The sequence below is a fragment of the Strix uralensis genome, chromosome 13 (assembly GCF_047716275.1).
Source record: "Strix uralensis isolate ZFMK-TIS-50842 chromosome 13, bStrUra1, whole genome shotgun sequence".
In the NCBI taxonomy this organism is placed as follows: Eukaryota; Metazoa; Chordata; class Aves; order Strigiformes; family Strigidae; genus Strix; species Strix uralensis.
Window position 1 is genome coordinate 3,223,911 of NC_133984.1, and position 26,441 is coordinate 3,250,351.

The 26,441-nt window shown below is 35.5% G+C and overlaps 1 protein-coding gene across 4 annotated transcripts in view; it reads left to right on the forward strand.

The window, feature by feature from the left end:
- The window catches only part of LOC141949452 (connector enhancer of kinase suppressor of ras 2-like), a 212,909-nt gene that overhangs the window by 164,708 nt on the left and 21,760 nt on the right, over positions 1-26,441 (forward strand). For all 4 annotated transcript variants that reach the window (XM_074883088.1, XM_074883090.1, XM_074883089.1 and 1 more), the window contains exons 14-19: positions 2,271-2,305; positions 9,891-9,939; positions 13,550-13,598; positions 14,980-15,155; positions 16,631-16,704; positions 24,029-24,100. In XM_074883088.1, coding sequence (XP_074739189.1) covers positions 2,271-2,305; positions 9,891-9,939; positions 13,550-13,598; positions 14,980-15,155; positions 16,631-16,704; positions 24,029-24,100 — 455 coding nt within the window. The remainder of the gene's footprint in view (positions 1-2,270; positions 2,306-9,890; positions 9,940-13,549; positions 13,599-14,979; positions 15,156-16,630; positions 16,705-24,028; positions 24,101-26,441) is intronic.

Here is a 26,441-nt window from a genome sequence, read left to right on the forward strand (position 1 = left end):
TTTTGCTAGGCTGTCCACAGTATTTTCAGGGATGATCAGGTTGGTTCACTCATATTTAACAGTGCATTAGCAGCAGCAGAAATCTGACATACATTATGCAGCATTTTACTGAAGCTCTTCAAACAGATATTTTGCTTTAGATGTAGGCTGTTATCTCTTACAGTCTGCTTCAAGAAAATATCAATATTTCTAATTTTTGTAAGTTCTTTAGGCTAGATTTCAGTGTACTCTAAGGAGAATTAAGTTGTTCATACACTCAAGAAAGCCTGTTATAGTTTTGTGTACTCAGTTACTCAGTGGGGAGCTCCTACCTTTGCCTGGTTTCCGCAAGGTATGTAGGAGAACTCCCTGCTTTTAAGTGTAAGGGCACCATTTTATTACTTTTCATCAGCTAAGTTCTCTTATTTGAATGGTAACCATCTTTGATACATTTGGTAAGATATTTTAGCTGAATCCATTACCAGAGAAGTAAAAGGCTAGTATTTAATGTAGCAACAAGAGAAAATGAAAAGTTACTTGTACAATTTGTAGCATCCTAGTTACTGTGGAAGATAAGAGACAGGAAAGACTATATAAGTGAAAACTTTTAAGTGTGTTTCATTTATGTTGTATTGTAGGCAGTTTTGCCATGACATATTCTTGGGCTTGAGTGCGGGTTCACTGTGGCAACATTTTGTTCAAAACATGAATGTGTCACAGAATGTACCAGCTGCAAAATCAGGAAGGTGCTTAGCATTCTTTAATTTTCTGCCCTATGATCATTACAGTGATCATTATGAAACTTCACGTCCTGATGTAGTGAGCCACTTTTGACATTATATAGGCTGTCAGTACCTTCATATGCTTGATAGTCTGGAAATAAATCTTTTCCATTAATAATTCTACTATATGTTCACCATGCTCCTGTGGCAGGCTGGTTGTCCTTTGGATATGAGGAGTGCTTTGGATAACAGGAATGCTTAAGAGAAAAGAAGAAAAAGTAGTCGTGTAGATCTACATGGTCCTGCTTAGGGCAAAATGTCGTTCCAATCTTAGATTAGATAACTAGTCTAATCTTACTAGATGCAAGTAAGTGGCGAACAAGACTCCTCAGACGTTTTAATATTACTGTGGTATCATCAATCCCCTCCAAGCTTATTAGTTATTACCAGGGCAACTTGATCACATAAAGGTTTTCTGCCTGCTTGAAGTGGCAAATCATCTATTACCAACGTCATCTATTGCCAAAATATCAAGTGGCAAATCATGTATTACCTGTAGTAGGAATGGCATGGTAAAAGATAATAAATGATTCTGTATATGGATACACCAGGGAGATATGTGAAGGAGGGAGGTGGCAAAATGCATGCTTGTCCCCTGAACATTTTAAAGGTTTCTTAAAAATAGTTAGCCTATACCTGTGTTACAGCCCATGTGGTTAAACAGACCCAGCAGACTTCCTGTCTTTTACATGCGCAGCGGGCAGTTCGGTTCTGTAACTGTTCTCTGAAGTCACCTGTAATTAAATATCTTTCTGTATGCCTGAAGTGGTGGTATTAAAAGACAAACATTATACTTAAAAGAAATAATCCATTTGCTCTTCGGTTAGTCAGAAAGCATATAGTCAAAGATTTTTCAAGTGCAGATTTCAGCATTTATAAACGAATACGTGTTAATTTTTAAAAATACATTTTTGTACTTTCAAGTTGAGGAACTGTTTTTTAGCTGTGGGAAAACTTCTCCATCATAAAGCATCGTTTAAAGTAACCAGTCTTAAGATTTTATTTTTAATCTTGAATCACTTACTACTAAAAGACATGTTCATTTCCAAACCTCAGAGGAATAACCAGTGTAGTAATTCAAGTTGTGTAAAGCTGTGTACGAATGGTATTAAAGTGTTTTGATGACACTTTGTTTTTCTGAAATTCTGTATTATACATTGTAATATTTGTCCTTTACACTTAAACTCCCTTTCAAATATTAACAGTTTTGCAAACATTGACATTCTAACAAATTTTAGCTCCCTTATTTTAAAGAGCTTTGATCGCAATTATAGAGCAGCTGAAACTATTTTATAAGTGCAGATGCAAGTTGCTCTAAACATGATCTTCATTGTGAAATAACATTTAGTTAGAAATTGAAATAAACTTTCCATTTCCTTTTTCATAGTTACAGAAAGACTACTGTGGTTTACTTCTGTGACTTCTTTCGCTGCAGATACCGCTGTGTTGAGTGCACCAAGGAAGTATAGTCTTTAGTCGTGTTTAATACTATTTGTTTTTCTTCTACAGAGAGCAGGGGACACAGTCAGTGGAGATACTGAAAGGTAATTACTTCTGTTATTCTGTATTTAAATATATACATAATCTATCTGGGAATTATATTTACTTGTTTACTTTTAGAAATTTAGTTGCATTATTTGAGGTAAAAATTTTCAGTGTTTAGTGATACTAGCATTAATATCATTTAGTAAATGTCTTTCATTTGCTAATATCAAATACAAATATAGATTGCAAAGATTGAATAAATACCTCAGATGTAAGTTCATTGAAGATTACTAGGTAGAAAAAATATACTACAAAGTAGTAGATGTTTTCCCCCATCCTTTTTTCTTTTTTACTTTTGAAATTTACTATTTCAGAGTTACTCTGAGAATGAAAAGTATAATGCATGTTTAGCATGATTTTTTTTTAAATAATAGGCAGAATTTTTCAGTGAACATCTACATGCTAATTCACTCTGTACAAAAATTACTGTTTATATTTGTGGCTTATATTTGATAAATTCTAAGAATGGGGACTTCAGTTTGTCCCTTACATTTGAATTCAATCAACAAATTCTAATGAATAGAATAGTGATTTTGTCTTTCTTTCCTTTGCCATTTATCTGATGAAGTATGTTCATATTCTAGTTGCATCCAATAAGTCATATTAAAAGAATAAGTTTGAAATAACAGATATTTGGGTATCATAGTACATCATAATTAAGATTAATTGGAATCTGTTCATATGTATAATTATTCTTTTTTACATTTTTTTCATCCTGTATATGGCCTAAATCTATTTAAGAAGCTAAACCATTCACTGAATAGAAAATAAATTACATTTAGAGTACTTTCACCAATCTAAAGTATTTACAATTGATGATGATTTTATTCAATGGTATAAATACTGCTTCATTACAGCTAGAAGTCTGAGGTACAACAGTATTAGTTGTTGATCGCTAAATGCAAGTCACCTCGTGCCTGATTTTTCAGGATCGTTAGCATTTTTACCTCTTTATATGTGTATTAAACATCATAGTTCATTTCAAAGGCAGTTAGAATGGTAAGAATTTACTGATGTTTCCCCAGTTGTAGGGTGCTGCACATGTTTAAAATGGCATTCAGCTAAATTGAGTAGCACCGTTATAGAGATGAAAGTGAGGTAAAGATGGAGTTCTAAAGACTTTTTCTAGGGTAAAATTCTACTTCATCTTCTAAAAGACAGTCTTGTCTCTCCATTGCCACCATTTTAGTAGTCCATTACCTCATCAGCCATTACCTCAGCTAAATGTTGATTCTTATTTTTACAATAAGTATAGTCCCGCTTAGTATTTTGTTCCAATTCAGAGCCAAAGCATTATCCATCTTGTAGAAGGCAGGGGTTACATGGCAGGGGAAAGCGTGCCATTCTCAGTTTGTTTTTAAGAAACAATTGGATTTTACCTTTTTGCCTTTACCCTCTTATATTGGAGTTTTCAGAACTTACTGTTTTCTTTAAATCTTATGTATTTACTGTTCTCACTTAGTCTCCCAACTCTTTCACACCAGGTGCTATTATGCTGTTCTTCCCTCACACTTGTTCCTCCCTTCTGTCACTCTTTTCTCACCCTCTTCATTCCAGTATGGCTGCTCTCTCCCTCAGGTCCTTCTTACCTGATTTTGTGCAAGAGAAAGAAATTGCAGACCCCTCCCCCAAAAAAGTCACACTTCTCAACCCTTACTTGTCTTCCTTCTCCACACTCATAGTTTCTTGCAGCCACAAGGAAGAGTTGCAAAGGAATTTTGTTCTTCATAGAGCAAAGTGTGCCTAATTATTCTGGGGGGATTGCACATGCTCAGTTTGGCAGGGACATTACAACCCAGATGGAACATCCTTGGTGGACGGGACACAAGTCTCTACTGGACATCTGCCAAGAGATATTTTCCAGGGACATATGACTTGATGAAATTTTGGCAAACTTCCATAGCAAAAGGCTATTCTTTTATATTCTTTTATAGAACGACTCTCTCTTTCCTAATCCTTCTCCCGCACATTTTAAATTTCAGGTCCAAAACATGACCATATTATATCTTTTTGATATGTTGAAAATGTTAACCAGTCAGAATTTATCTTCTTGCTCCTAAAAACCTTCTTTTAAGGAGTTTAAACAGCTTAAACCAAAATAAAAACATTTCTGATATTTATCCCATATAGTTAGGTTTTGGGGAGTGTGGATAGATTCACATATTTGGATGAAATAGCATTACCTTCATTAACTGTACAGTCGCTTATAGAGTTTCCATAATATGATTGCATCGTTCATTTAAAAAAAGAAAAAAGGTCTAAAATGTCTAGAAGAAAGACATTTCTTGCACACAGTAGAATGTACTGCAGGCTGCAGGGAATATATACTGAAAACACTAGCAGCTATGTGAGAAATACGAGACTACAGGATGTTACTATGAATATCTAGCTTTTTTAACTCATCAAATGAGTGGAGTGTAAAGCAAGTCTAGCAGCTCTTTTTTAGCCTTGAGCAGAACACAAGCTAGGTATTTCTGCATTACAACTCTAGTTTCTTCCAAACTCTTTTGGCACATCTACATCACTTATTTGGCCCAGCACTATGCGCAGGGCTGGACTTTCACCATCCACACAGAGCACCCACACCCCTCGTTATAAGGTAGTGTCCTTATACGTTAAACTCTGTCCTGTCTGACCAGTGCAGAAAATCTGAGCTCTACTTTTAAGCTTTCTTGTGGCTAGAAAAGTAGGGCAGCCACAGGCAAGTTACGATTCTTCACTACTGAACAGGTGTCATGATTTAGGAAATTACACTGCAATTGGAGGTGGAATCACTAAATATGTGAGGGTTCTGAGGTTTTAGGAAGGCAATCTAAATTTAAATGCTTCCTAAAGAAGCAGCCAATTTGTTTTGGTTTTGACCGGAAGCAGTTTACCCTCGTTGCTGTTGTTTCACAGATGAGAAGGGGGTAATGGGCATCTAACATGTACTTGCTGCTGCAGCTTTTTTGCAAACAAACATCTGACTATATGCTTAGCAGAGTTCACTGTGTTCTTTGATCTTCATTTTACTTTAGAAGGATTTTTTTTCTAGTAATAGGAAACTTTGACATCTGTGATTGTAGACGTGTGTGCGTAATGTAACCGTGACATCATTACAGAGACCTGGGGTTTGAAGATCTTAACTCTGCCTAGCTAACCACACAGGCTGCAAGGGAAAGAGAAGGCAGAAAAGAATTGGATCATTTGTGCATTGCATAACTGCTAGCTGCATAAACAGTTTTTATCAATATTTTCACTTAGTTTCCATGTGAAAATGCTGCTCAGGTTCTTTTTTATAACACATTTTGTCGTAAATATTAATGCTTAAAAATTGTTTGAATCTTGTACAAAGTGGCAGGCTTTGGAAATTATTCTTTTTAGTTGTGTTTAATGCTGGAGAGGTAAGAAGAGATAAATATTTTGAAAATAACTTTTAGTCTTGACATCGTTCTGACAACTTTGCATGTGCAGATACACCTGTATTGCAGTGACTGCAGAACAGCACAGATGCATCCAAGCTAGCTGGCTGTGACTTGAAGTATCAAGTAATGCCTGTAGCGTAGTTCTGAGCCAGTAGCTGAGCCAGCATGGAACTGAGAAGGGATTTCAAATCTCACTACAAAATACTCAATAATTAATTTGCAGTGAGAGTTTACTTCTTGTGACAGGAATACATTACATAAGCTATGGAGGTTCTAATAACCTAAACGCAAATCATGAATCCAGGCAAGGTGGTTAAAAATGCATTCCTGTGACCAGGTAGATCAATCCAAATTGCTACATATGTGTTCATGTGAACCAGCCATAAGGAAATTTCACATTGTACCTAAAATACTTTTCTGCACAAATATATGCTGAATTTTATTTTTTTTTCCTCGAGTTAATTATGGTTGCCTTGACCCTGAGCCGTAACCAGGTTGCACTTGAAGTAATTCAGAATGTGAGATGTGAAGGTTGAGGAGAGCTTCGCATCCCCCTTGCATCTAGAAATGTACATCTCCCAAGTATTTGCCAAGTAAAAATGAGCAGGATGATAGGTGCCATTTTCTAGTTGTTCATAGCTGCTGTGGATCAACAGAGTTGTTACTCAAGCTCTCTGTGTTTCAAATCACCGTATGCTTCTAAGTATCCAGGTGGCAGCAGGGACTAACAGTGTATTTCCAAATGCAGGCTTTGCTGTTGTCCATAATGTTTAACCAACAGCTTTGAAATTATCTCTTGATCATCTGTGCTGTGTACTTGAGCTCCTACATTTATGTAACCTTATGAAACAGGAGCCAGCCTACAGAGGACTAGCAAGAAAAGCTCTCAAAACAGTCTGTTTACGAACTGTGCATCAATCTGGACATTGCACATGGGTCCCCAGTCAGAATGCTCAGAGCATGTTGGATCATGACAGAACATGAAATGCGCTACCCAGTAATTTAGACCCAGTTATCTCTGTTCCAGAAGTAAATTCTGGCAAATTGTCTTTTTTTACCTACTGGAAACTCTTACAGATTAAAGAATTACTGCAAATTGGAATAGGCAAAAGATGAGTTTGGATTGCTCTGTTTGGTCAAATAGATAAATGCAAATCAAAGAAATGATTAGTGTCTAAAATTGTTGTTTAATCAATGTTAAATATATATTAGCAGTTTGTTATAACTAGAATCATTTTATATTACTTCTAGTTTATAATCCTATCCATTACTGCCAGAGTAGGACCTTAAAAAAAGTCAACAATATAGATTGTAACTATTACAGATACCAAAGATGAGGAGAAAGGTAAGTAACACTCAAAGTAATTATTTTTGTTTCTAGACTCTATTCATTCATTGGGATTTATTATCTGTACCCTGTCACCTGTGGAGAAGCTAAAATGATAGCAATCTAATAAGATACATCAGTTTGTTCTGATACAGTTATAACTTTCATTTAGTGATGGATTTAATGACCCTGAACAAAATAGAGACTTGGGATGTTATAATTAAGAGCACTGATAATCTGTAAGAGACATATTATTTGACCTTCTTTCTGAGCATTGCTTCTGTGATCAAGGGATGCTTAATTTGTATGCAGCTCTTTAAATCAGCCCTAGCTTTCACTAGACATTCTATAAATTTTACAAGCTAAAACACTATTCCTTATTAGAGCTTATGGGACAATTAAAGATGTGTTGTTGTCTTTCTGTGGCAGAAAATGAAACCATGTTCCTCAAAAGGAAAGGAGGAATGAGTGTCAACATGAGGTGGTATTCACAGTTGCACTTGCTTAGTGATACTTGTTTCGTGAAGAAATAGCAAGTCACTTCTGTTCACTATAAAAGGAATTTTTGTGTGAACAGAAAGTGCAGGATACTCAGAATTCTGGTGATGCTCTTAAATGGATATCACTGCTCTGATAGCAAAAGTGCCGAGATGTATGCAGCTACACTGTTGATTTCACATACTCAGTGTTTGGTAGGTGACAATTCTCAGCATTCATTAGAAATCTTGTACCAGGTATGTCTTTACATTCTCATTCTTACAGCTTTTATCAAACACACTACACTGGGATGTAGTGCTTCTGCTATCCCCCATACTTCTAGGTTTTTCCATTCTAATTAGTTTTCTAGAGATTCATTACCGCTATTTTCTAATCATACAACACTGTTCCTCATTTGAAATCCTGATTACAAATCTTATCACTAGAATTGCACTTCATTTGCATGTCCTTTAAGATGTGAGTTGGAAGTTAGCACACCTACTCGAGTCCTTTAAATTCTCACTGTTCTGCTTCCACCTAGGTCAAAGTACTTTCCATCTTTTTTTAGCTCATTCTGGTTAACATTTCTACTTTAGCTGTATGTTCTGCATCATCGTTCTGATTGAATACTGAGTCAATATGCATCTAGTACTGAGACCAGAGATGGATTCTATTTAACCTTGGTCTGTGCTTGCTTCTTAGTACCTGTATTTCTCTAATTGTTCTTCCCTTTTTATATTCGTTTCAGTTTGCTTAAAAATTGTAATTTAGTCAAAGTTCTGAAGAATGGATAAGGAGGGAGGCAACCTTTTTATCCACAGGAATTCCAGCATATGACACACAGCTAGGCAGACCATATCAAAACTCAGAATAGACATTGCTAAAATCCTTTACGTTTCTGTCAAATGGGAATACCTCAGAAATCCACTTGAGGAAAATTGTATGATAGAAAAAGTATTTTAGAATGAGCTTTATTACAAAGTTTAATTTCATTTAAAGTCTTGCAGTTATTTGCTTAGTATTTTGCCTTTTTTATGTCATATTATGCAATGAATGTTTCTGCAAATACCCTGAAATACTTGTTTGATTTGTTATTATTTATTTTTAAATTGGTATGTTACTCATAAGTGATTGGTCTTCCTTTTTCTAGATTCTGCAGTTTGTTTAAAAAACAATATTATAAATGAACAAGAAAACAAGTGTTTAGTAGAAGATCAACTGTTTTAATTGATTGGAGAAATAGCAGTTCAGGCCACTATAGCCTATCACTGTACATTCCTTCCCCACCCACACCCACCCCCGCCAGCTTCTTTTCCTTTTCACTTCTGTGACAACTGTTTTCCTGAAAAGAAAGGTGAAGGAATAACTCAACCAAATACAATCCAGAGTATTTCAACCAGAACTGACAACATATTGTGGTTCCCCTATGTCTAAATTAATTGGTTCTGTCACTTTCACACAGACAATTTACTTGTCTAAAGAGAAGAAAAGATCAGTATTTCTTCTTCTGTGATCTGTAGATTTGAATATTTGAGGAATAATTAGATTTGGGGAGGAGTATTTTATAGACATAAAATCTTAAAAAAAAAAACAAAACCAAACAAACAGCAAAAAACAACTCCTGCAGACTGTTTAAAACTGTTCCCAAATAAAAAAATTATTGTACCTTAGAACACCTATTCCTGACCCTTCATAAGATGCCAACTTCTGAAGAGCTTTCAAAAGCTTGATTGCAGACTGCTTCTATAACTTTACAATATTTTTGCAGGTAAGAGTCTGTGATTACTGTAAAGAGACACATTATTGTGTTTGCATGGAAGCAAATAAAACTTGACTAAGGACTTTTTAGAGAAAAACACAGATGTATTATATTGTGGATTGACTGAGAGAAAGAACAGAAGCATTGAAACCAACACTTTCCAGATGGGTCAAAGACGGGATTAAAAAACAGACCAGAAACTGAGGGGGGAAATGCTCAGCACGATTGAAGTGCGTTTATGGCATTCTCATGGGCAGACGGAAATGGAGCATTAATGACAAAATCTGCCTTGCAGTGGTTTGGGTGTCTGTCCATTCCTTTACCAAATGTTGTACTTTTTTGGTTTTCAGTTGTTTCTTGCAATCCTTGTAATCTAGACAGCTCAGAACTTCGAAGTCTTGCCTATTAACTTTTATGATTTCAATTTTAATTAAAATTAAATTCCATCTTTTCACTGCAGTCCGGAAATCTCCTCTGACTCAGGACTGATAATGATTGCATCTGTAAGCATACATTTGGAAATGTGTAGAGCGTGTGTGTATGTATGCACTACTTATTCAGATGATTTTATTTTTTTGTGTGTGGTTATTTGACATGCTTCTTCCTCTCTGTCCTAGATATGCAAGTTCTGCCATTGACCATCAAGGAAGCACATCCATGAGGAAGGTAATGCTTTATAAATGTACTTTAAAAATAAATAAAAAATCCCCAACAGTTCAACTGATTGTCATATTTTTAGAAAATACTTAAGATATCACAAACCTTGAAATCTGTCTATATTCTGAAACATCTGAAACTAAAAAGCTAGGAATAATTTCCATATTCTGAAAATTGGCTACTGCAACCACAGCAGGTCAGTGTGTAGGCAGTACTTTTAAAGTTTAGTAGGAACCTTAGTATGTCTTCTGAAGTGTGTACTAGTTTTGGGAGGAGAATCATAGAAAATGTCTAGGTCAGAATGGACATCTGGAGGGAAGGTAAAGAAAATTTTAAAAACTCATAAAATATTTAAATAATATGAATACTAAGGGAGATATGGGATTAAGATTTTCAGATTTTTATGGTACCAGTTTTGAAGGTCTTCAATGGAAAATATCTAGACACTATTTTATTATTTAGTATTTTGCAAATATGTCATATAAAGGACAAACAACAGAACCTTCCTTTATAGAATGGCTATTTCTTCATTTTGACTTAGCATGTTTTTCACTAAGTAGGTGCTAAATAACTTCTGAAAGTTGCCAGATGTCATTCTGCCTCCCAAATATTTACAAAGTGAGGTTGAAGACCAGTGACAATAGTGGAAGATCTATGACTAAATTTTCTGCCGTTTGTGAAAACCTGCAATTGTGTTTATTGATACACTTGCCCCTCTCTGCCAATCCTGCCTTGCCTGCTCCCTCCCCTGGAGAACACTTGGACCTGTGGCTGTTCCCCAGGATTCTGGTGCTGCAAATAATCTAATCCACATAATTTGAGGAAATTGGCACCATGTGCCCTATGATTTTGCTACTGAATGCACTGCTGGCTGTGTTTGGAACTTGTTAATGGCTTTCCTTAAAACCTCCTGAGGTTCAAAATAGCAGAGGTACATGCAACCAGTTTTGCATTAATAGGCTCGGTTTCCTTCCTCCCGACACATAGCTGAATCTCTAGTCTGCAGGGCATTTTTTAAACATTGCATAACTTGTCATTTGGTGATTTGTGACAGCACTCCTACTACTACACTGTGATTATGTTGAGGTCTCATTAATTTAGCTTCATGTAGCACAGATTCAATTCTGTCACTTTTTTTTCCACAGTGTGCTTCTTTTTGGGTTGGGATGGAAGGGCATGCATTTTGTGTAACATTCTACTTGGTGGTGTGGTTTTGAGATGAGAACTTAAATGCTGACAACCACAGTATGTTCTCCCATAATCTGTCTGTTTCCCATAGCAACTCTGAGTCATTTTGAAGTTGCAAGTTCTGACTATTTTCTTACAGTGTTTACCACAAAGTTAATTATATAGTAGTACCTTTATCTCGCAGAATATGAAGCTTGAATTCTGTAAGTTAGCAGTGCTAATTAAGTACTGATTCCCAAAGTATTGCAAACCTTTCACTTTCTCTAGTTTTCTTGCTTTGAATACATTGTATGTGTGCATAAATGAAACACAGTAAGACTAATTAACTTATGTTTTTAGAAGAGCGAATATTTTCAGCTCTCCTTGATTTGTTGTATTTTCATTATTTTTAAAACTTGTGTGTTGACTGATGCATACCAGTTTCTGGTGAGTATCCCAATGTGTGTATCTTCCCGTTGTTCCATTTTTCTTGCAGTTCTTTACAGTTTTCATATGTGATTAAATTTAATTTAATTATAGGGTTTTATTCCATCACTATATCTTTTTAGCCTAAATTGTGGACAAATTGGGTGATCTCTTTTTCAGAAACAGATTCCTGCTCTGTCCTAATGCATTTTTATGCAGAAAGAGGATCATTGAACAGATTGTTTCATTCACAGTCACCATAACTCCGGCTGGCACAATAGGACTGACCAGTACTGCTGCTGTGGCTTGCAATACATCAATAAAAACCCAATGTTGCTGTGCATCTTTAATACTTTCTCACAGACTTACTTTTGTTTTTTTATTTTCTGACTGTTTTTTACTACATTCCCTATAGCACAGAAGCAAGCATTTATCTTTGTCTTCTCTAGTGCTCAAAACAAAGAGATAAATTTGCAGCTATCAAGTTAAATGGGGAATATGTACCGTCTTACGGTGATACAACGCATATACACTTACAGAGCTTGTCACCTGTCAGAATTACAATATTTTTGTGAAGCATTCATATACTGTGGCTGACTGGGAGAACAGCCTGAGATAAAGAGAACACAGAAAGCTGGTGTTCTCTGAGTCAGCTCTCTCAGGAGTCAAGAATTGCTGATTTCTGCAAGTCACTAGAAAATGTTCACGCTGTAAACGGGCTAAATTGCAGAAGGGTTACAAATACGTCTGTGCATGTGCAAAACAACTCCCCTCTCCTCCACTTCTGTTTAAAAGAAAACTTTGTCTCTCCTGTAGTTGGAGATCTGTTTTCAGCTGTTGCTTTTCTATAGTGCTTAAACCGTAATCCTTCATTACCCTAAATAGTAATTTAAATTATTTTTATTTTAATTATAATCCTCAGTTATTTTAAATTTTAATATTGTGACATTTAAACACTTATTTAATATGTTGCACCACAGTTGTTAATAAGGACTTTCATAGCATGCGTTTGCTTTCTGACCCTGTGCTGAGGAGCTGCCAAGGTAGGGTGAGCAGTCAGGTGATCTCCAAGAGAAGGTAATTATCTGCAGTCCTACCACTAGTTAAGGTAGCGTGGAGAGATCCCTGTCAGTGACTCAGGGGCCCTTTTTCTAGACCCTCTACAGTATTATCTGTCACAAAGGAAAAATCAAGCAAATTAAAAAGATGACTTGTTCTATGCTACCCTTTGCCTGGATCTGCTGATTTATCACACTGTGAATATCTGCTGGCTTTTCTACTGGTAATAGCAGCACCAGTTACCAATCAGGCAGCTACTTCGTCATATTGACCTGTAATTTTTCCCCTAACACTTACATACTTGAGGTAAATCCTTACCATCTTGTGAGTAGTATCCCTGTTTTTCAAAGGTTTAAATGATGAGATGCTTTAAGGTTTTCGTAAGAATCTGTAATGATTTTATAATTCAGCCAGAAAAGAAAGATTTTACTGTTTTCTCCTCAGAGTTGTTCTGCCAACCTACCAACCTAACAAACTTAATTGTTTGCTGTGGTTGGAAACAATTAAAGAATGTGACTTCAACATGTCATTAAACACATGACTTTACACATTAACTGTATAATATTTGTGGTGGATATTTCTTTTTGAATGAATATTTGTAGAACTATCTTATGTATACTTACAACAAATTTCAAGTATCATTAATTTTATTAGGTCATTCATATGAGTTTATATGCTTAGTTTTCAAAGTACTGCATAACCATTCATGCAAATAATCCTTAATGATTTGATTGCAATCGTAATTAATAACTGAAAAAAATTGGGATTTTATTTTGTAGATTTAGCACTGTGTTGTTTCCTTTATGATGTTTATAACAGTAGTAAGAGAAAAATGAGATCCCATGATAACTGATCCTATGATAACTAACCCTAATATAACCATGGAGATGGTAGTGAATGCCAGCTGTTTCGTGTTACTACTCTTGCCTGCACTGGTTTTTCATAATTATTTTTTTTTTCCTTACAGTCATTCCATTACGCTTCCCTCAGGGTAAAAAGCAGAAAATGGTCAAAAGGTAACTCATCTGAGTTAAGGTTTTGAAACTAGAGTATGAGATTTCTTCTCTGATAATAAGTGACCTGGGTCAAATGCCAAAGTTCAACTTAATTCAAATATTTCTAAATTTGATTGGTAAACACCAAAATAAAATACCAAATTAAAATACCAAATAAATGTGTTATAAGATATAATATTGCTAGACTTGGTAGTAAAATTTCCACTGACTGACGTAGAAGAAAGATAGTATCTGTACATTTTGCCCTTTCCTTCTGCTCTCTATCCATTCAGGGCCTATTTGAGAAACAATGAACATATGAAAACTAGTTACAGCATAATAAATTCATATGAAAGTATATGGTCAGTGAGTTCTTTTTATTCTATTTGTTGGTTTAGTCTCCTTTCTATGAAAATTTTCCTTTTATTGTACTATATGTTTTTAATACTTCTAAACCTGACCAGGACACAGCACAGTATCTTATTCTAAAAAGAGCAAAATGTTAAGAACTGGGTTGTAGAATGTTACAGAACAAAGGATGGTGTTTTGATGTTATCTAAATGCCTTCACTGTTTCTCAGATGTAGGACAAATATAATTCTTTTAGGAATATAAACTTGATTTTTCACAGAAAAGTGTCTAATTTTTTAAGGAAATTTCCTACAGAGTTTTTTTTCAGGAAAAATGGTACCATAATTAAGAAAAAAAGTTCTTATTGATATTTACAAGGCACACTAAAATTTTCAGGCTTTCAGTTAGGATGTATTGAAATAACAACAAAAAACCCTCAACTTTTCCTGGTGGTGTGCCTTTAAACAGGATGCAGTAAAGTTAAAATATTGTTGTTCAGTTAAATTCAGGATAGAAGAAATGTAAGCATGTGCATTTTTATAGAAGTAGATGATCTTTTTATTTATTGACTATAAATAATGACTATAAAAACTGAGTTTTAAAATGCCCAGAATTTGACAGGCCTTCTACTGCTAAAAGTAGTAACAGAAGATGTCCGGAAGAAGTAATATTTACATCTGTATACAGATTATGTCATGCTCTGAGTTTCAGATTGAGGCTAAATGAATACAGTTTTACTTTGGAATGATGATGCTCATCTTAATCAGATAAACATGCAGCCCTAAGAAGAATGAACCCTCTAGAGATTAAATAAACCATTGCATAAAACAGGCCCCTTTTATTTTGTATTCATGCTGAAACCAAAATTGCAGAGCATTGTCGAATTTGGAAATTGTCCATTCAATGTCCTCTCCCCGAAACTGGAGAGGATTTGGCTTGAAGGATTTTGAATTGAATCATCATTAAAAATTCGTGGTGCGTTTATATTGAGAAGAATAGTTCTTTCACTGTTTCATTCAGTGAGATGTCTCACACTGTTGTCGCGTTCTCAGGCAGCTCTGTAACGAGTGGGAGCAGAAGACGGATTTCCTGCAAAGACTTGGGGCATGGAGATTGTGAAGGCTGGCTATGGAAGAAAAAGGATGCCAAAGGTTATTTCACACAGAAATGGAAAAAGTACTGGTTTATTCTGAAGGATTCATCCTTGTACTGGTACACAAACCAGAATGTAAGTATACTCTATGTTTGGAGAAAGTAAAAATTAAACCTTAACCTTTATAATTCTCTTGATTAAAGTCTATTTTTACATGGTAGCATATGTCAGTGAACTGCCCTTTAACTGCCAGGTTTGGTTTGCTCTAGCTGGAAATATTTCAATTTAAATTATTTTTGAAGGTCTCCAAAGTCCATGTACAAGCTTAATAAAATAGCAGATGTTCATGGCACTCTTAAAGAAATGAATACATTAGTAGTTAATAGTTTTCCACAGACATTTATTTGGACTAACACAGTGTTCACACGCAGCTCTCCTTAGTTTCAGTTGTGTGGGGAGATGTATCCAGTGTAACCTTTCGTGTTAGTTAAGCATTATGTGAAGCAGATGTGAAAATCTGAATTTGTAGACCTCTTTATCTCTAAGTTATTCTTATATAGATGTTCCTCTTGCTTTTTGCTGAATTAGTCTGGAGTTTGCAGTTTTTCATGTGTAAAACGCTGTTCTTGGCAAAATGTTATTGAAAACCACTGGGCCTACGCTTGTGCAATCTGCATATATGTAGGAAAAATAATGGAGGGGAGAAGCCAAAAATCGTTAGACTGCTATTCTTCTTCCATTTGTATGCATTGAGCCTCAGTGCCTGAACTAAACTGTCTGTGTACAGCCTGCTTTGATTACTTGGTATTTTAGTTCATATTTTCCATTTGCTTCAAGAGGACAATTTTACTTACATAATTATCCTCAGTTTTAGTATTTTCTTGTCAGCCCAAAACAGTATTGTTTCAGACTATGGATGATACAGGTTTTGTGTTGTACATCTTGTTTGTTTGACATTGTTACATGCAAGGTGGTAGTCATTAAGTCTCCTACTGATTTTCAGTCTGTTGTTTACAGCCCAACCATAATTCGTAGTACACTTGCTAATACTTTTCAAAAATCTGACTGGTGTTAATATGTCTCCTTGATTTTCCTGGTAAATTACTTCAAAAGAGCAAGAAGCAACAAGAGATACTTTCTAGTTATTACTTTTCCATTTAATCACCGGTGAGCTCGCTGTAGGAACTTTCTTAATTATTATTAGGAGGGCAGATGGTCTGCACGATCATGACTTTTGAAGGAGGCATCCACAAAACAGTTTTAAAATGTAGACTATGTGATGATGAAACAGAATTCTTCTCTGTAGTTGTTGATGTCTTGAATGCTATTTTAGGTGCTGGATTTGGTGCTGAAAAGTTTTCTGTAATCTTCAGCAAAGGGGAATTAGGCTGACTGCAGCTCCTTTAAGAAACTGGCAGTTTAGTTACTTCATAAAAGTTATTGACACTGTATGATGAAGTAAATACATTTTTTTAAGTAAAAACATCATGGGGAAAATATGTTCAGTATTTCAATTAATTGGATGGTTGTCCTTAGCATAAGACCCGAGTGGCTACTGCTCACTTCTCTCTTCTTTAAGTTCTTCTTTACTATCACTTCTCTTTTCATAGGATGAAAAAGCAGAAGGATTCATTAGTCTACCTGAGTTCAGAATAGATAGAGCAACTGAATGCAGAAGAAAACAGTAAGTAATTGTCAATTATGTTTATAAATTAAGCTATTGCTCTTGGAAGTATACTATACATAGTACTGACAATTTTCAAAGCTTAGAGCAGGAAGTTACACAGAAAACCTTGAAATCTGTAAATAATACATAATAGGACCAGTTAAGTTTTAGTGTCTCTGTTATAAAAGCTACAATTTAATGTAAATTCCATAAACTCTCTTACAAAGAATTGGATCTTTGGTCAGCTTTCCAGATAGACCAGTTACAACTTCAGTTAAGTGAGTAAAGTAAAAAATAATGAATACGTTAGCCAAGAGAGCAAACTTTCTTAGGTTCAGTATGGTTATCTTGATAAGAATCGTGTGCAAGAAACAATTACCATAAGAAATACCATTAAAGATATCATAGCAAGGGATGGTGAATATCATCTCCATTTTCTCCTTTGTGGAGGAAGCTTATTTACCCAATATTGTGTTATTCTCAACTGCTAAAATATTTAGGTTCCATATGCAAAATGAACATTGCGTTATTGCTTATGTGCATATTGCTACTACTGCATTATGCTCCCAGTAAAAAGCATATGCTAAGCTTTGCCACCCTTAAGGCGTATTTAATAACAGACACTCATTGGAAATTGTTTGTAAGCAGTGTTGGGGTTGGAATTCATAGCTGCCGAACAGCAGGTTTAACAGAACAATTCTAACGCTTTGAGACTAGCACTTTGCTGGTATTATTTGCGTGTGTCTTCTGTGTGCTGCATCTGGATTTTTAAAACTTGCTACCATGAGGAGCTACATAGCATAGCATTAAAGATACTCTCTTACTAAAGCTTTCCTAGTTATAAATAAGCATCCTGAGTTTTTGTTGTGCTTTTCCAGGGACTAAATGTGGTTTTGATCTGAGGAATAAAAGTCTTACAACTATAAACACGTATACAATAAAGCTACTGAAAATACGAATTACAATACAGACTACTCATGAGAAAATCAAACCTCTTCAGTTGTTCTTGTCTGGAGATATTATTACTGTCTGTCTGAGAATGAGAAGACAGTGCATTTATACTTGTATTACTCCTCTCAGCTGAGGGTATCACTGTAGAAATTAAACATGAACTGCGCACTATAAATTCCTCTGAGGAATGAGTAGATATTAATAATGATATTGAACAAAAATACAGGAAGAAGAATCCCCTTTTGTTAGAATATAAAACACTTAACAGACTTCAGTGAATTAACCAAGATCAAACAGAAGGTCATTGCGCACAGCTAGAAATAGCTTCCAGAGCTTTGCTTGAAGCATTAGAACACATTTCCTCAGAACATTTCTTAGAGAACAATTTCTGTAGGGTATGTACACAGGAAAAAGTCCGATTAACTGCAACTTTGCATGCTACTGAAAAATGAGTACCTTCAGGCTTTGAATCCTTTCAAAAATAGGTAGATCCAGGGGTAAAAGTCTAATGAAGACGTTAATAGTATTTGCTTTGTTCGCTGAGCTGAATTTCCCTTTGATTTCTTCCTTCATGCACTATCATTTGTATATTTCCCCCATCATAAAAAGCGCACCTTACATTTGCCACTGCTTTACCTGCTGCTCTGAAAACTGCAGAGCCAGTAAACCCAGTGTTGCGCTCACTTACATTTCAGTACGTCCAGTATATGTGAAGGGAGGCGCTGCTTGTGTTAGAGCCGGCTCTAACCCACAGCCTCAGTAAGCGTGCTTCCAAACGCTTACCTACCCTCTTCTGTATTGTCTCACCGAGGACGGGACTAGGCATGATTGTCATTGCCTGAAAACTGCTATCTGCTGAAAAGCTGATGGTTCTGGTGAGCCTAGGGACAACTTCCTGTGGTTTGATCCTTCTGCATTCCTTTTACAAATAAAATTAAGGTGATGGTGACCCATTTTGACCCAGCATGTTCTGTAAAAGTTCTAACTCACACTTCATTATTCTCTCTGCTAGATTAGAGGGAAATATTTCAGTTAGGATTTCCTTGCCTCCTTTTCAGAGAGCTAGTGAAAGAAAGATTTTATAGGATCAATTCTCACTTCTTTCCACTTTAGGATACCTTTTTCATTTAATAGTGGAGTTTTAGTAGGTGCTGGAATGTAACCTAAAATTCATTGCAAGTTTGAAATCTGAAAATATAAACCTGGTTGTGTTCTTACTCACTTCTATATTATTTGGTACATTTTAACATTAATACAAAACCTAGTAAAGCAGTTACCTTGACAGTAACTAAGGACGGGGGGAAAAAAAACTAGTTCTTTCCTTTTTTTTTTCCCTTTGGTAGGTTCATTTGGTTTTAAATTAAAATTGCCTGAAAGGTATGCTCAGTATTTTAGTGCATAAAGAAGTCCAGCTAAAATCACAGGGTTAGTTTTCTTTCAGCTCTCTCAAAAGCCAAACTAAGAACATTTTGGGACTCAGCTTGGATTTCACCTCAAATTTCTGTTATTTTCAGAGCCATCAATGAGAAATGTTCAAACCTTACTGAACAAAAGAATATGAAGTCTTACTTGAATAATTAATAGATTTATCTTTTCCACTGTTCTGTCAGGTGGGGAATGCTGTTTTATAGAATGACTGTTACTAATGTCCATGGGATATATTGAATGAAATAGTCTTAAGAAAGCTTTCACAAGAATATATCGTAATTGAATGCATCAGTCTGTGTGGTTTGATGGTTTGCCTCACTAACGCATTTAATGAAGGTACCCTGATTATTATACGAATCATGGCATTATCTCAGACTGTTTTAGCTCCCCAGGCTATATTTGGATGTAGAATGACCTTGTTCCTGAGAGAGGAGGTTTCTTGCATTGACACCGAAAAACTTTCCACTGCTTTTAGGCAACACCTGCATCTTCATGATTAAAAGTTATCATACTGTATTAGAAATCTTAGTTATTTCAGTTTGTGTGATGTGGCATGACATGAATATCATGTTAGTTTCAAAGATACTGATAATTACAATGCCCCATGATTGAGTTGATGAACAAGACTAAAGATTAATGTAACTACGTATATAATTAATCACCGTTAACTAGTGCTTTGCCTGAACTTACAACAATTTCCACCTAGTGAAAATTTTCGTTGCATAATTAAAGCAGATTTAGGTCTTAAATTTATGAGAGCGTATGCCATACTGTTGGTACTTCATACTGAAACTGTGCAGTCAGAATTCTATATAAATGTCATCGATACAGTATAGGTAGGCATGAAGTTATATCCTAAAGGTTGTTACAATTTCAGTAATTTTTATTACTACTTCTGAAATGAACTTGACAGTCTTGGTAGACAGCAAACCAAACAGCAAACCCACAGCCCCCCCCCAGGAAAGAAGGCTGACAGCCTCCTGGGCTGTGTTAGCTGGAGTGCAGCCAGTAGATGAAGTGATTATTTCCTTATACTTGATACTCATTACACCACGTCTAGATCACTGCATCCAGTTTGGGACCCTCCAAAACAAGCCAAAGGTAAAAATACAGGTATTTTTCTTCTGCATTATTTTTATTTCTCTATACATCTAGAATTATTTCCCTGGAGACTTTTCTGCAGTTTTTAATGCTAATGTATCTAAATGCTTCCCTAATAATTATCTTTGTGACACTGCTGGGAGATGAAGATGTATTTATTGTCACACTTTGTAGCCCATAAACAGGACTGCAAATCATTTAAATGAAAAGTTTCCACAGAATTGGGATTTCCATTTCATAACATTAAAGACCTATTTTCTTCAGAGTGTGTAAATACGTAACAGTGCAATACATTACTGCAGCTGTAAGTGCTCGCCATTTCACTAAATTATCAGAATATCAGGCAAAAAGATATTAAGGAACATTCATGTAGTAACCAATTATTGTCTGGTTCGCTGTGACTGGGCATGTGAGAACTCCACATAAGCAGGAAGACCTTCAGCATTTAGTTGATTTACCCATGAAAAAATTCTTGCTCATTCTGCATTTTATGACACATTCACAAATTCCGTAACAACTGGGAACAGGGGTCCTACAGAAAGTAGCCTTATCTGTTGCATAATCCTGATTCACCTCTCTAGCATGTCCACCGCAGTTGAGGTAGTGTTCCTGTGAGAATGTAATGTTCGAATACATAATCATAGGTTGTATCACAGTACACGAGCATAGTGGAGCCAAATTTAGGTTCTGTTTATCACACTAACTCTGACATAGTCTAACTTCTAAAAGGCTGACTTTGAAACCCTAATATTAGCATTTTAATACTTTTATGTATGTAAATTTCCTGTCTAGGAAAATAATCCTATTTACAAGCAGAAAGTCCATCATGTGATACTCTAACAGGATTAATCAAGAGGATTAGAATCTTTAGATCCACCACATAATCCTCTCCAGTTCAAGCCAATACTTAAATCTCAGAACTGGAGGATGGTTGGGCAAATGGAACACTAGAAGGTGGAGAAGTTGCACAGAGTTCAGACCAACTGAAAACTGACATTGCAGCAAAAGATACTTTGTGAAAAAAGCATATCATGCTTAAATAGTGGAACAATGCAGAAGTATTTGTTTAGTAATTACTTTCTATTTTGAGTATTAAAAATTAAGGTCTGTAAGGAGGTATAGTATTTGTGAATTAGTGTGTAATTAACAATGTGTGACGTACCACTCTGATATATGTGTGTGTATACAGGCATATACAGAACTATTTCACATTTCTTATTCACAGACGGATATAATGTGTTTTACTAGAGCAGTTGGAGTTGCTGGGAGTCAGCTGGCATAAGGGGAGTAAAAAGTTCCACATTAAGAAGTAGGAAACTAAGAATTATAAGAATATTTGACACTAAAATCACATTATACAAATAGGGTAAAAGAAATCATAAGTTTGATCAGAGTATACTTAAAACTATATTTATATAATAATCAAAATCTTAAGCATTAAAATCTTAACAGTCAGTAGATATAATTAAAAAGCGTATGCCCTCTAGTGGGCATCAGAAAAGTTTCCTCCCTATTCGGGATTTCCTATGTACTCAAATTTCATTGACACAAATTTCACACAAATTTCTTTTGCAAAATTACAAGTAGCTAGGGAGATGAGGATCTACAGTTGAAATTATCCATTTCCAGATGCCAAAACAATACTTAAATACCTCTCAAATCTTCTTTTATGCAGTTAAGATGTTTTATGATGACCCTCTGTGCAAAGGTAAAGTTACCTTTAATATACTTCTAGTCTCATGACAAAGGAAACTGCACACAAGTTCAGCTCTGCTGTTATCTCATTCTTCTGTAGAACTTTTGTTAAGAAAGCCTGTTACTCTACGCATTAGTATGAATAATATAAGAAAATCAGTGCGCCCAAGTGAAGCTTCTTCAGCTTTCATTTTTGTCTCTGAAAACTGCAATAAATCATAGTAATTAATAAAACACTCATTTGCATTTAAGCTATTGATAGTGGAGATGTTGCATCACAGGTTCTTCATAAGCCATGTGTAATGATTCCTAATCTTATTCTTACATCTGGTAATTACTATTTAAATGTCAGTGTTTTAACATAAATGTTATGAATGATAGTGTGGTGGTTTTTTAACATTTGCCAACTAATCAAAATAGTCTTTAGTGCTCTGAGTTTGTGGTTTCCTTGATAGCAGTACTCCTTTTAATTATATTCACACAAAAAATTTGTAAAAAATATGATTATTGTTCTTAGCAGTTTTCAAATAACCGCTCAACTGAGGGATTATACCATATAAAAGCATTAATAAAAATCATTTTTATGTGAACCAAAATCACCCATGCTGTCAGATGTTGAGCTTGATTATTTTCTCATGCACGTAGTGTGAATAGACTACAGTGCAAGGTAGTGATGTCTGGACACAGCTAAAGTGAGAATCAGACCCTGTCTTGTGAAATCAGTCAGATAGAATTGACGTACGCTGGCCAAGCGGCTGGTGACGGAATTGCCATTTGAGAAAGGAGAAGGACTATTAGCAATACACAGAGCAATGTCAGTCTTACAGCTGCCTTTTGTCATGCTACTATGCAGGACCTCAGGTCAATGTAGCCAAGAATATAGTATACTAGATTACTAACATTGTACTAGTTACACCAGTAAAGCAGTACAGACTTTTAAAATTAAGTTAAATCTGTTGTCATATGCTTTTGAAACTATTCCAGTGATTCCTAATTTAACTTGCACTTTTCAAAGAATTTCACTCTATAAATTAACCTTTGCATAAATTTAAAATCACTAAAGGTGGGGGAACCCCTAAACAACTAGGACTTCTTGAATCAAAAGCTATCTGTGAGAACAGACTGTGCAATAAAAGTAAAGAGATACGTATAACGTAACAATAAACAAAAGGTTTAAATTTAAACGTTCGCAACTCTTATTTGCTAGGTGGAAGATGAAGGAGCAATGAAGAAGCATTAACTACTAATGACTCATGTTGACTGCAGGAAAAACACAGCAAAGATTAGTAGATTAAGATGAAAAGTATTTGGGATATGGTTGGTTTTAGAGTAACTTGACAAAGCAATTGCTGGAATTAAAAGTGACTAAAGAGTTAAGACTGTCTAAGGAACTTCTTTACTATTAATCCACTTCCAAACAAAGCAAACCTGCCACTGATATTCCTTAGAACTTTCCATACTGCTTCTGTTAAACTCAAATTGAGTGAAGATTATAATTAGGGATTAAAAATATATTGTATCAAATTTAGGAAACATTCCTTTATTTAAGTCTATTCTAGAGATTTTACAGTCTTATGACTAAGTAAAGGAAATCTGAGTGTGCTGTATTGTAAATGTTGTCTCCAGTTGAATGCAATTACTGGCTGGATATTCATCTTTATATTCCTTCTCTTCATCATTTATTAACATCAAATAAAATTTGGATAAATTGATGTGTATCTTCAGAATCAAAGTTACAATAAAGATAGGAGACAGTTATAATACAGAAGTTGGCAGCCCTCTATACATGAGAAGAGGTGGTGGGATCAAACTCTCATTCCTTTAGCTGATCTTTGGAATACAACTAAGAGGTACTTAAATATACCAAATAAGATTTTAAAATTCACCCAAGAAGTTTTTCGATGTATAATGTCAGTGGTTATTGAAAGCATTTATATTTCTAAGTCATTCAAGGGCTTCTGAAATTTTTACAAAGTATCAGTTAGGCTCGCAGATGTAGATGTCATCAGATCAGTATAAGTTTATCCAGCAAAATTCCAACTGAAGATTCAAAATGCCTATGAAACTTGAAAATCCTGAAGAATCATAGAGCAGCTCAGTCTTGCATATTTGTAGACAAACTGTTTGAAAGAAAAGGTATTTTTTATTCTTTGTGCTTATTTTATAGTGCCTTCAAAGCATGCCACCCCAAAATAAAGAGCTTCTACTTTGCAACAGACTGCCTTGAAGAAATGAATAGGTAAGATATGTTTCCTCTTTACTGTGGTATATGCTTTATCATGGTACTCCAATAATTGAAAATAATATTTCATCTCACATAGGAATATACTCTTGGAGCATGATGTAATGCTGATTGATAGTGTTCTCAGTACTTTGTTCACTTAGTCCTCCATTAATTTTAGTACGTACATTACATTGTGTGGCTCACTTGCTGAAATTTTGCAGCCACATGTCACAGTTCTGCAAAGGTGTATTAGGAAAGTTAGTTGTGGTGGTCTCATCTATGTTCATTTGAATTTTTGTTTGTTAATGAGCATAAAGTTTATCACACTTCTAATTTTTTGTTGACCAAGGCTAGAAATATTAACGTGGGATAAATGTTTCTGGTACATAAAAACAACGCATACGTACCAAAGCTCATACCTAAGAGTACACCCACATGATGGGATAAGATATTTTAAAGTTAGCTCTAGTGACAATCCACAGTAATGTGACATGACCTAAAACCAGAGAAAAGCAATTTGAAGTAATTTTTTTAACAGGAATGGGATTGAACTAATGAGATGCATTTTTTTTCACACCAGAATTTGGTAAAAAAACAAACAAACAAACAACCACAAACTGTCCCATCCCCAAGAAACAACCCCAACAACAAAAAACCCAGTAGTAATTCATTTTATTCATGGCATCACTGTCCCAACAAGGAACAGAGGCTAGCAAAGTTCCGTTGTTGGCATTGCTGTAAATGTCCTTGGATGTGCTGGGAGGGCATTCAAAACTTGGCTGGACAAGGCCCTGAACAGCCTGATCCAACATTAAAATTGGCCCTGCAGTGGGTGGGTGTGGGAACAGACGACCTCCTGAGATCTCTTCTAACCTAAATCACTCTGTGCTTCTATTTCATGATTCAGTGATGAAGGCAGAGGTTAGATAAAGGTGGGGAGGTACCTTTGATCCTCAAAGACAGATTCAAATGTTCTACCTCCTCCTGTTACATCAGTAATTTGTTTATTCCCAGCTGAGGTAAAAAGCAAGGACACATGGGACAATGTTACCATACTTTGAAGGCTTAAATCTTTCCTGGTGTAGACTGCTGAAACTTTGTGATTTGGGTAATTCTTTCTGTTCGCAGACTTAGAAGGACACAACTACCTCCAGATACAGCTGGACTTTTTTCTTTGGAGTACTAATGCCTAAAAATTATTTTTAAATTGAACATTTGTATTCTGGGCTTACATGGCCCTTCAAGAAACACTGTATTGATGTGTAAGACTGGCTGTGTTAAAACAGTTCAGGCTAGTTCATCATCCATTGATGTTGATGATGAGGTTCAGCTATCAGGGGTATCTCACTGTGGCTAGATGTCATTTTTAGGACATAAATCTGCTGAAAAATACTTTTCCCAATTAATAATGTTCTGTTGTTCAGTTATGTAATATGGCTGAGATTTGTTTGGTCCAAAACTGAGGTGAGGATCTTCTGCTATTTTTAACTATGCATGGTCGCTCCCTTGATTTTCGCTACTTTGATCACTATGATTTGTTGAAGCACCATTGATCATATCTTTCTATTATACCATAAAATGTTCTGACTCAAGAAAAACCAGGAAGTCTTGACATATATTCAATAAACTGCTCTTACAATATTTATTGATTTTTCTACACTGGGGAGCCAACGAAACTGTCTTTATGACAGTTTACAGCTTTCGTGGAGAGTAACAGTTGGAAAAGTGCCAGAATGTATTTTCATATCATACTGCCATGTTAGTTTGGAATTTATGAGAGCCTTTTGCCTGACTTTTTGGGTCTGGTCCCCATGAGAGAAGCCAAAGGGTGAACTTTCTCTTGAAGTATTTTTTGCAGTATTTTTCCTTCAGAAATGCTGTTCCTGTAGCGTAATTGCAATTCACTCCCCAACCCAAATGATAGATTACTATGCTACCTCTGTAAAATCCCTGGACATCCCCCACAGCATTTTACATGCCACCTGGAATTCCTTCTCCCAGATATCCTGTGTGAAGTTTGAAATGAATAAGCAAGAGTCATAGATGAAAAATGCACTTAAAATACTAATTTCACAAATCTGTGTCTTCCCAGCAAATTGCTAGCCATGTAATCTGAGGAAATAGGGCAAATACTCTGCGTGGTATCTCACACTCCTGCTGTCACCATGAAATTTAACTGGATTTTCTATGCTGACAGAAGGGTAGATCTTTCATGCTGCAAAGTAAAGGAGTTTAATATGGAGAGGAACACAGCGTTTCTTCAGTCACTATGTGGGGAACATATACCCTTTTGCCAACTGCATTTACCACCAGCTTTTGTTTTAACAGCTGTTTTTACAGTTTCTTACTTCAGATT